The sequence below is a fragment of the Cydia strobilella genome, chromosome Z (genome assembly GCF_947568885.1).
Source record: "Cydia strobilella chromosome Z, ilCydStro3.1, whole genome shotgun sequence".
Taxonomy (NCBI): Eukaryota; Metazoa; Arthropoda; class Insecta; order Lepidoptera; family Tortricidae; genus Cydia; species Cydia strobilella.
Genome location: NC_086068.1, coordinates 18,734,356 through 18,744,153, shown reverse-complemented (window position 1 = coordinate 18,744,153; position 9,798 = coordinate 18,734,356). Strand labels below are relative to the sequence as shown.

General features: G+C 37.3%; 1 protein-coding gene across 1 annotated transcript; it reads left to right on the top strand.

Moving 5' to 3' along the window:
* Positions 1-1,248: 1,248 nt before the first annotated feature.
* On the top strand, positions 1,249-9,233 carry LOC134755248 (TBC1 domain family member 13). Its single transcript, XM_063691765.1, has 9 exons — positions 1,249-1,404; positions 1,717-1,790; positions 1,928-2,053; positions 2,742-2,920; positions 5,086-5,184; positions 6,690-6,900; positions 7,872-8,073; positions 8,148-8,270; positions 8,570-9,233. The coding sequence occupies exons 1-9, from the start codon at positions 1,385-1,387 to the stop codon at positions 8,688-8,690; spliced, it is 1,155 nt and encodes a 384-aa protein (XP_063547835.1). The 5' UTR covers positions 1,249-1,384; the 3' UTR covers positions 8,691-9,233.
* Positions 9,234-9,798: the final 565 nt, after the last annotated feature.

Genomic DNA, 9,798 nt, shown 5'->3' with positions numbered 1-9,798 from the left:
GTAACCGTAGAGGGAGGGTACACAGCCTCGCAAGATATTTTTCCGTAGTTCATTTTGAATCTTATTGCAAGTTCCATAGAAATTGTAATTTAATAACCGGTTAAATTGACCGAACCGTTTTTTATTGGGTGAGTAGCACGTGCGGTTTTGCTTACAATAGACAATGTGTTAGCCGCAAGGGCCAGCTTAAAAATTAACGACTGTAGTACATAGTATAGCCATATAGTATACGCGGTCAAAGTTAGCGATTCTTTTTTTGCAGGTTAGCACTTGCGGTTTTACTTACAATAGACAAAGAACCGAAAGGGCCAGCCTGAAAATTGATAATTAAATCATATTTTAGCCACACTAAATACATAGTTACGGTACAGGGCAAATACGGGTACTTTAGGTAAATATTCGGTGGGTTTTTACTAACTACCCATCTAGTTGCGGTCAACTGCTGCTTAGAAAGCGTCGTTCCACGCTGGGTTCCTCTCTCCCATTAAAATAAGTGACTAGAATGTATGTATGTATGTATGTATGTGAATAGAATCCACAGGCCCGCCTTTTAGAATCCTGAATCCCCGTAAACGCAAAAGTACGTGTTGACGCGGCACTTACGTCCTTTTATAAAGAGTTTTTTAATGAAAACTCAAAAATGACCCATCCGATCATGTTCAAAGTATTTTCTAGGGTCTACTCTCCCGATATTTTTTCATATTTTATTAAACTTTGTTCCAAAAGTTATAGAGGGATGAACATTATTTTTTTCTTTGGAAACGGTTTTTTCCCAAAAGTATTAAATTTAGCGAAAAAAGTGCATAATAAAATTGAAGTTATTTGTAGAGACCAATTTAATGTTGTGCCACACGTTGGTAATTTCAGATTTTTTTATTGTGACACTTAGTTACATGTATGGAACGCCCCTCTTAAAATATGTCTTTTACTAATTGGATTACTAAATCCAGTACAAAATACACCTTTATTACAGATTTCTATACCCTGTCAGCAGTGTCAGCACTCTAAATATATAGTTTATACCCACCAAATTGCGTATAAACGAGTAAATACGGGTAAATTGAGTAAATACTGAGTAATTTACTCGGTATTTACTCTTGAGTATTTACTCATTACCCATCTCTAGGCCACGCACACACGTAAAGGTTAGTTGATCCAGTATCCGCTTGGGGCGTTTGTTTAGACGTTTTTATTTTACTCTTTTTTGATGCTTTTTTGACATTTACTCGCGACGAGTTGGCTCTTATTTTTTTACTATACATATATTATTATACTCTTTGCTTGACAATGACAATTCCAATTATTCCAAAGTCGGAAACTGTGTCGTAAAGTAAAGCGGAATTTTAGTTTGTTTTTACTAAATCATAGCGCCTTATTAGCTATAATGAGTTTACATAAAGCAAGGTAATGGTAATACTTTTTTTTTAATTCTGTTTTTTCCATATTTTGTACGGGATAATATTCGTAATTACTTTATTAAATTTGATCGTTCACTTGTTATCATTATTTCGAAGGGCGTACTACTTACTTACACTTTACTTTTTCTGTCTAAATAATTCTCATTTAGAAAAATTGAAGCTTTGATGGGCGCAAGAATCATAGCAATAAATTCTGCACATTAATGTACAAGGAATTCTGTATAACTGCATTTAATCCACCTACCTGTTTTTTTTATATATCATTACTTTTGGACTGGTACTTACTTATTTTTTACAGGATTAAACTATTTGAAGAGATGTTGAATAACGAAGTGATTGACATCACCTCTCTAAGGAAGTTAGCTTTCAATGGTAAAATAATCTTAATATATATATGCTAGAATCCCATAGGTAACACACAAATTTTCTAATTTGTAACTTATGAGGTTAAGGCAATTAGTTTTTAAAGGAAATAATTAAGGTACCTATGTTTTATGTTTGTTTGCTAGGTATACCAGATGATAAAGGCTTACGGTCCCTTGTATGGAAGATATTATTGCACTATGTACCGCAAGAAAAAAATATCAGAGATACAACTCTAGTTAGTAAACGACAGCTATATAAGCAATACATAAGTAAGTTTGTTGTAATACTTTTATGCTTATGTGTAGGGTGACTGCTATAGTTATTGGCCACTAATACATAGTAATTGGCTACTCGTAACAAATTATAAAGAAACGAGTCAATAGAAGTCTTATTGTTAAGAGTGGCCAATTACTATTTAGTGCCCAATAATAATAATAATAATAATGGCCTTTATTTCAGACTATGTTTTGTAAGTACAATTTGTTAACATATATGTATATATATATATCTAATTTTCATCTGTATGCCTTTTGTAGGCAAAGGCCTCCCCTATCTCTTTCCATTTATAGTGCCCAATAATAATAATAAATATTATAGGACATTTTTACACAAATTGACTAAGCCCCACGGTAAGCTCAAGAAGGCTTGTGTTGTGGGTACGCAGACAACGATATATATAATATACAAATACTTAAATATATAGAAAACATCCATGACTCATGAACAAATATCTGTGTCATCACACAAATTGATGCCCTTACCTGGATTCATAGGCAGGGTCGCTACCCACTAGACGTAGGTATATCGTCAATAACTATAGCAGTCATCCTAATGGAGTTTAACCTCTCGTGTGCTGGGATTTTTTTCTTAAATAGATTCCTCGTACGCGGATCCACGTTCCTGCATTTCGAGGGATTAAAATACATAAAAACCTTAATTAAAATAAAATATTTCCAGATGAGATTATAGTATCACCAGGAGGGCCCAGTGATCATCCCTTGAACATCAGTCCCGACAGTTCCTGGAGCACCTACTTCAAAGACAATGAAGTCTTGTTACAAATTGATAAGGATGTTCGGCGCTTGTGTCCAGATATATCATTCTTTCAGTCGGCTACTGAATTCCCGTGTCCAGAGGCATGTATTCATAACACATTATACTTTTAACACTAAAATAATCTTTACATGAATTCTGCATAAGGTGTATTTGGGTAATTTCGGAGATTGGGTAATCCCAATAATCACTCATATTCTGTTGTAATAAGTCCCTTTTTGGAATGATCTGCCGCTTTTTAGTGTTTTCTTTTCTTTTAGAATAACCGGACTACAACTTACAACTTTCAACATTCACAAAATGTTTTATTTTTATCAATGCTATGCCTCTTTGATTTGTTTTCTTTCTGATATTGTCTTAAAATTAGAACCAGGTGCATTATCCCTTCCATGCTAATATTTATTATGAATGCAAATGTGCCTCTGTGCTCTAAAACACCTAAACAGCTGCATTAGGTTCATTCTCGGGTTGCGCAAATTCGACCATATTTCAAGCTTTCGTTCGCAGCTTAAGTGGCTGCCCATCCGATTCTGACGCAACACACATATTCTTTCTCTTCTCTATGCCACTCTATTTCACCCTAATACTCCTTCCTATCTTAAAGCCCGGTTTAAATTTCTTTCCTCAATTAGATGCTCTCAAAATCTGCTACTTGCTCCCTCTTGTTCAAAATTTTACATCAACTCTTTCAGTTTTCGTGCTGTCTGGCTCTGGAATAATCTGCCCATTAATATTAGACGTGCTAAATCACTCCCCATTTTTAAAAACCTATTAAAGGATCATTATTTGTCAATTTCATAAAGATCCTGTTTTCCTTTAATTTATTTGTCGTTATTATGGCTTCCTTTGTCATTTATATATATATATATATTTGTATATAGTATTACATGTAGTCTAATTTAACTATGTATGTGTAGTATATGTATTATATTATGTTTTTATTGTTTTCTTTATTTTGCACCACCCGATAACTACCGCTTCGGTTGCCATCTCTCTTTCTGAAGGTTGTAAGGAAGAGATCGCTGTTTAGCGATAAGTCCGCCTGTTGTTACCTACCAATTAATATCTTTTCTCAATGTCTGTATCTTTTTTCATGTAGTGTGCACATTAAAGCGTTTTATTATTATTATGTGTATCTCCGTTTTAAAACTCTCGGGTCTTTCGATCCCGGTCATTTATAAGGCGTGCGTGGGGATATAGATCCAACACGTAGAGGCCGTTTGGAGAGATTTGATGTCATGTAGAACGCCTGCTGGAACCCATTCATGGGTACATCAATAGATACCCGTGAACCGGTTTCAGCAGGCATTGGAAGCTATTGTAGAGAATATGGACAGAGTACTGGTCTATGGTTTAAGTTTGGGTGGAAAAAAGACTGGGCTATTGCAAAGAAGTCCGGACACCTGCCATAACATTGCTTGCACAAGTTATCGAGGCAGGCGGTGACTCGCCACTCGTTAGATGGGCACCTGATGCGCCATCGTAAAGACGGCCAGGCGCAACACAGGTGTGCTGCGCTTTCTCCGAAGTTACTCGCGGCGTTATGCCCTTTAACACTTCCACCCCTGGAGCATATAGCTCTTACGACTCCCCTCTGGACATCCAATGAAGGCAAGCCAGAACTGAGAGTCCTGCGGGTCCCCTTGGGGTCCACTCCGACCGACGAAGACACGCCGGAGACGGAGACCCTGACCGACTCTCTGGAGCACTCGGGTCCGTGGGATCGTCACTCCCCAACAGCTCGCCACAAGCTGCCCTGCGGGCTTATTATTATTATTTTCTTTATTTATCTTTCATCTTACATCTTGATTATTATTATTATTAAACAGGTTAAATGATATTTGGTATGAGAATTTTGTGAATGCTTTGAATCTCAAAGAAGGACATACACTGATGGGAATTGGTGTTTTCATATAAGTAAATCAATCCCATTTTCGGCGGCGGCGGTCACGTGGGGTGGGGACGAATGGATTCCCATTACCAATGGACACCAATATGAACAGGTCACGTGGGGTGGGGTCGAATGGATTCCCATTACCAATGGACACCAATATGAACAGGTCACGTGGGGTGGGGACGAATGGATTCCCATTACCAATGGACACCAATATATGAACAGGTCACGTGGGGTGGGGACGAATGGATTCCCATTACCAATGGACACCAATATATGGCTATCTACCAGTTTTTCAAAAAGTTGGTGGTGCCATATCCTCTTAAATCTTATCATAGTATTTTAAAATTGCAGATTGTAAACAGCAATGGAGTGAAAAGACTGCATAAAAGAGTAGAACAATCCATGCTGAAGTACTCTACTCTTGAAAGAAGAGGCCTGGGAGTGGCTAAGGTGCGAACCTATTCATTTGTCTCACTTATTCTGTCTTGTCAAAAAAAATCTTAATACTTTTGTTTCACATATTCAGCCTGATTAAAATATAACCTCAGATGTCAATAGAAAATACAAAACAAATGAAACTGCTCTAAACTGACTTTACAGTACATATGGTGCTACTTTCTCGCACTAGTGCGGAAAAGAGCACTTTTCGTGCATATGTCGAAAGTTTAAAGGGCCATATGTACTGTAAAACGTTGTACGATACACGTGCGAATAGGTAATTCGCAACTCGTGTCGATTTAAAACACTCCCTGCGGTCGTGTTTTAGTTTATCGCCACTTGTTTCGAATTTCCTCTTTTCCGCACTTGTATCGTAAATAACTATTTTTATGCCATCTGGCAACAATACATGTCAATATTTTCCGTGATACCATTAAACAGTTCGTTAATTACGTATGGATCGTTATTTTTGACATTGCCTGGGACGCTGGTGATTATTTTATAACATACTAGCGACCCGCGCCGGCTTCGCACGGGTGATATACTGATGTATTATACATATAAACCCTTCTCTTGAATCACTATCTATTAAAAAAAACCGCATCAAAATCCGTTGCGTAGTTTTAGAAATCTAAACATACACGGGGACAGACAGACAGCAGGCTTTGTTAAAACAAACGTACGTAGTGATGGGCCAATAAACTATTTACTGTATAAACCTGTCCTGTTCATTTGGAAAACATTAACTGCTACTATATATTAATTTAATATGTTGTAAGATCACAATCACAAACTTAGATCTATTTTCTAATGTTTGCTTTTTTACCACACTTTCATTAGGTCGACCTGTATGTAACTATGTAATAGAATTTTGTTTCCTTTTCTAACGCCATTGTGTTAATTTTGGATTAATTTAATATATAAAACATTTTTTTCTTCAATTAAAAGTTGTTTTCTATACAAAATGCTCAAACTTGAGTCTGTGACCCAGTAGGTAGACGTTTTACGTGAGTTTGTTATGAAATTCATGTTTATAAGCCAGTAAACGTAGAACGAGCGATGCTCTGGTCCAGAGCATTCTTATACATTACAAATATATCCAGAGCCTCTGGATATATTTGTAATCTATAAGAATGCTATTATCCATATTCAATTAAATTGTTATCAAAAATCAATATTATTATTTTTTGTAAAAAAAGTTAATTGGATACAAGGAATAGTTGATTCGTCCATATATTTCAATTTAACTATATTAATTAGGGTTATTTTTAATTTGATCTATGGAATATCTTTTGGGAGTAAAACTTTCATAAGAGTACTTACATTTTGATCGCAATAAAGAACCTTTTACTAATAGCCAACAGTCAACTGGTTACTTGAAATAAAAAATCCTATTATAAAATCTCGATTAGAAATCACACACACATGTCATTGATATTTCAATCGTAAATTTGACCTACAAAAAATGTATTGAACTTTTTACTCTTCCTAATTGTAATACTTGTGCTATTTAACAGCTGAGTAACGAGATCCGGCGATCAGACAGCCAACCGTCCGGCGACTACGAGCCGCTGAACGAGGGCTGCGAGGCGCACTGGGAGGTCGTGGAGCGCATGCTGTTTCTCTACGCCAAGCTCAACCCCGGCCAGGGCTATGTGCAGGGCATGAACGAGATCATAGGGCCCATTTACCACACGTTCGCGACTGACCCCAATTCTGAATACCGACGTGAGTACTCTAAATGATGTCCATGCATGCGGGTCTGAGACCTGTTCCACGAAAGCTTGTAACTTCTTATAAGTACCTACAAGAGAGTGAATATTGTTTATATCATATTATTTGAGATAGAGATCTTCTTATAAGAAATTTCGACTCGATCCTTTGCTTTCCTCTTTTGCTCTTTCTTTTTTGCCCTTCGCGAAATCAGTAGATTTTCTATAAATAAGTGGAACGGCTGTAGCTTCGTGGGTAGGATAGGTACATTACATCGCCGTATTATTGTATTATCCACACCACACCACATACTGACTAGGGACCGGTTTTTAATTGTATGAAAAAAACAATTATTACTCGAAATTTCATACAAATAAAAACCGATTTGCATTCCGTAATGCTGACCCTAAATACCACAAGTACCTACCTACGTTAACCTTAAGGTTTATGTGACAATAGGGAATATTACTGCGATGTTCTGCCGCCAGAGTGCAGCACTAGTGCACATCCTAAACCATAGAGTAACTTATACATACTATGCCTTAAATTAAACAGTTTTTTGACAAGTTTTCACTATGACATTGATGCATCAAGACGATTTGTTTGTAGGTGGCCTACCGCGAAACGCGAAAATCGAAATTTCGTTATCTGCCTCTCTATTGATCGAATATGCAAGAGTGATGGAGAGGCAGAAACCGAACTTTCGATTTTCGTGTTTCGTGTGACGCCCTCTACTCTACGCAGAGTTTTGCGTAATATTCCCTATTGATGATATTGGCGTTCATTCATCGCAATGGCATCCATGGAGTGCATGGGGCTTAAAAATAAATTGCCTGATGCAGCCCTTTTCAGGTTGCAATTTTCAACGTTTTTTATTACTTAACTAACTTAGCTGTTTCACTCACGTATATTTGGATAAAACCGCTAAGTTAGTTAAGTTAATATGTCTCACGATAGTTTAAACTCGATTTTTTATTACTTTTCAGAACATGCAGAAGCAGACTGCTTCTTTTGCTTTACCAACTTGATGTCCGAAATACGTGACTTTTTCATTCGCACCCTGGATGAGACTGAAAGTGGCATTAACTACATGATGGACCGGCTCTGTGACTGTGTGAAGAAGAATGGGCCCCTAGTTTGGCATCGAATGGAAGTGCTGGAGCTTAAACCTCAATACTATAGCTTCCGGTAAACTACTTGAGTGAATGACACATTCTTTATTAATAAACAAAAACATCCTACTCACAATTACTTGTTTTCAGGTGGATAACCTTACTGCTGTCTCAAGAGTTTTCTCTGCCAGATGTAGAAAGGCTGTGGGATTCTTTATTCGCAGACACGATGAGATTTGATTTTCTTATATACATTTGCTGTGCCATGATTTTGTGAGTACATATACATATTTTATTTATTTTTATTCTATTAACTTATCATTTTGCCTCACCCATTAGTTGTGGGATAATCGTATAATTGGTTTATATTTCGGTTATAACTGCGTTCATTTGCTATTTAAACTTCGTTAGTTGACTGTATTTCAGGAAAATTAAATATTGTTTAGTAGATCTGTCTGTACGTGGAAAATAAATTCAAATACTTAATTCATTAGTATATTTCAATAAGTATTTATTTATTTTGGCCTAATTAAATTACGGAAAATTAATTAATTAAATAAAATTAATTACAGACTCGTGGAAGACAGTTTGCTCAACGGTGATTTCGCCTACAACGTCAAACTACTCCAAAACTTCCCGCCCATGGACGTCTCTCTTATACTTAACAAGGCTGTTGAAATATCGCAGAGATAATTAATAACTCTCTCTCTCTCTCTCTCTCTCTCTGTGAACAGTGTATTTGATACCTATTTTACAAGATTTTACATTGACAATTTAATACGTAAGTTTGGAGAATTTATTTTAAAATCTTGCGTTTATTTAAATTTAAGAAAATAATGTAGCTATACATAACTATCGGTTAGAAGCACGAAAGGGGTCTTAGGCCTACCAAGTACCAAGTGATATAGACGGCCGGGACAATTTTAGTTGTTAATCGAAATATTTAATATGAGAAATATGTGGACTTACTCCGAAGAACGAATATATCTCGTAAATGAAAGAAGTTACCATTGCATTTTTTTGAGCCATAGACATTAAAGCATTGACGTAAATTCGCGCCCCAGCCGGGCTAGCACATGATTGGCGCGAGAGTATCTCGCCGCGACATAGACTACCTGTCCCCCTTTAATTCATACAGTTAGTAAAAGACGGGTATCTCGCGGCGAGATACTGTTGCGTCAATCATGTGCTCGGCCTACAGGTGTAATAATGCCTTTTAGACCGCGGGCCAGGAACAGATTTCCATGACCAATCGCCTCCCGGGCGAAAACTCGTATAGTGGTTAACGGCTATGTGAACGTCAGCTGCCGCTCCGTTGGTGGGTTGAGGAATGGCAGCAAATAAAGTCTATAAAAAAATGTTAGTCATCGCCTCCCGCTTGATACTTTGTCAGATTACAGTTTAGATGCTATTGTAAATAAACAAAATCGTCAGCCGATTGTATCGTTGTGGAAAGACCGTCAGCTGGTCACATGAACATGTAAAAAAGAAAATTATTTTCAGTCATCGGCGTCATGGCCTCCCGTTTGATACTTTGTCAGATGATAGTTTCGAGGCTATTGTTAATAAAACAAATCGTCAGCCGGTTGTATCGCGGTGGAAAGACCGTGTTACGCGTTTCGGTGGCTGCTATTCCTCAACCCACCAACGGAGCGGCAGCTGACGTTCACGAGGGTTCATCATACATAGCCGTTAACCGCTATACGTGTTTTCGCCCGGGAGGCGATGACTGAGGAAATTTGCGCCTGGCTCGCGGTATGTGGGTTGTCCATCAAACTCGAAACTAATGGCGTCATTCATA

What these genes read in the sequence shown, in the direction of transcription:
- LOC134755248 (XM_063691765.1), top strand. Translation starts at nt 1,385, where the DNA reads ATGAGTTTACATAAAGCAAG. An exon ending in GAGGCCTGGGAGTGGCTAAG is followed by an intron (nt 5,185 to 6,689) that starts GTGCGAACCTAT and finishes GCTATTTAACAG; the next exon opens with CTGAGTAACGAGATCCGGCG. An exon ending in ATTTGCTGTGCCATGATTTT is followed by an intron (nt 8,271 to 8,569) that starts GTGAGTACATAT and finishes AATTAATTACAG; the next exon opens with ACTCGTGGAAGACAGTTTGC.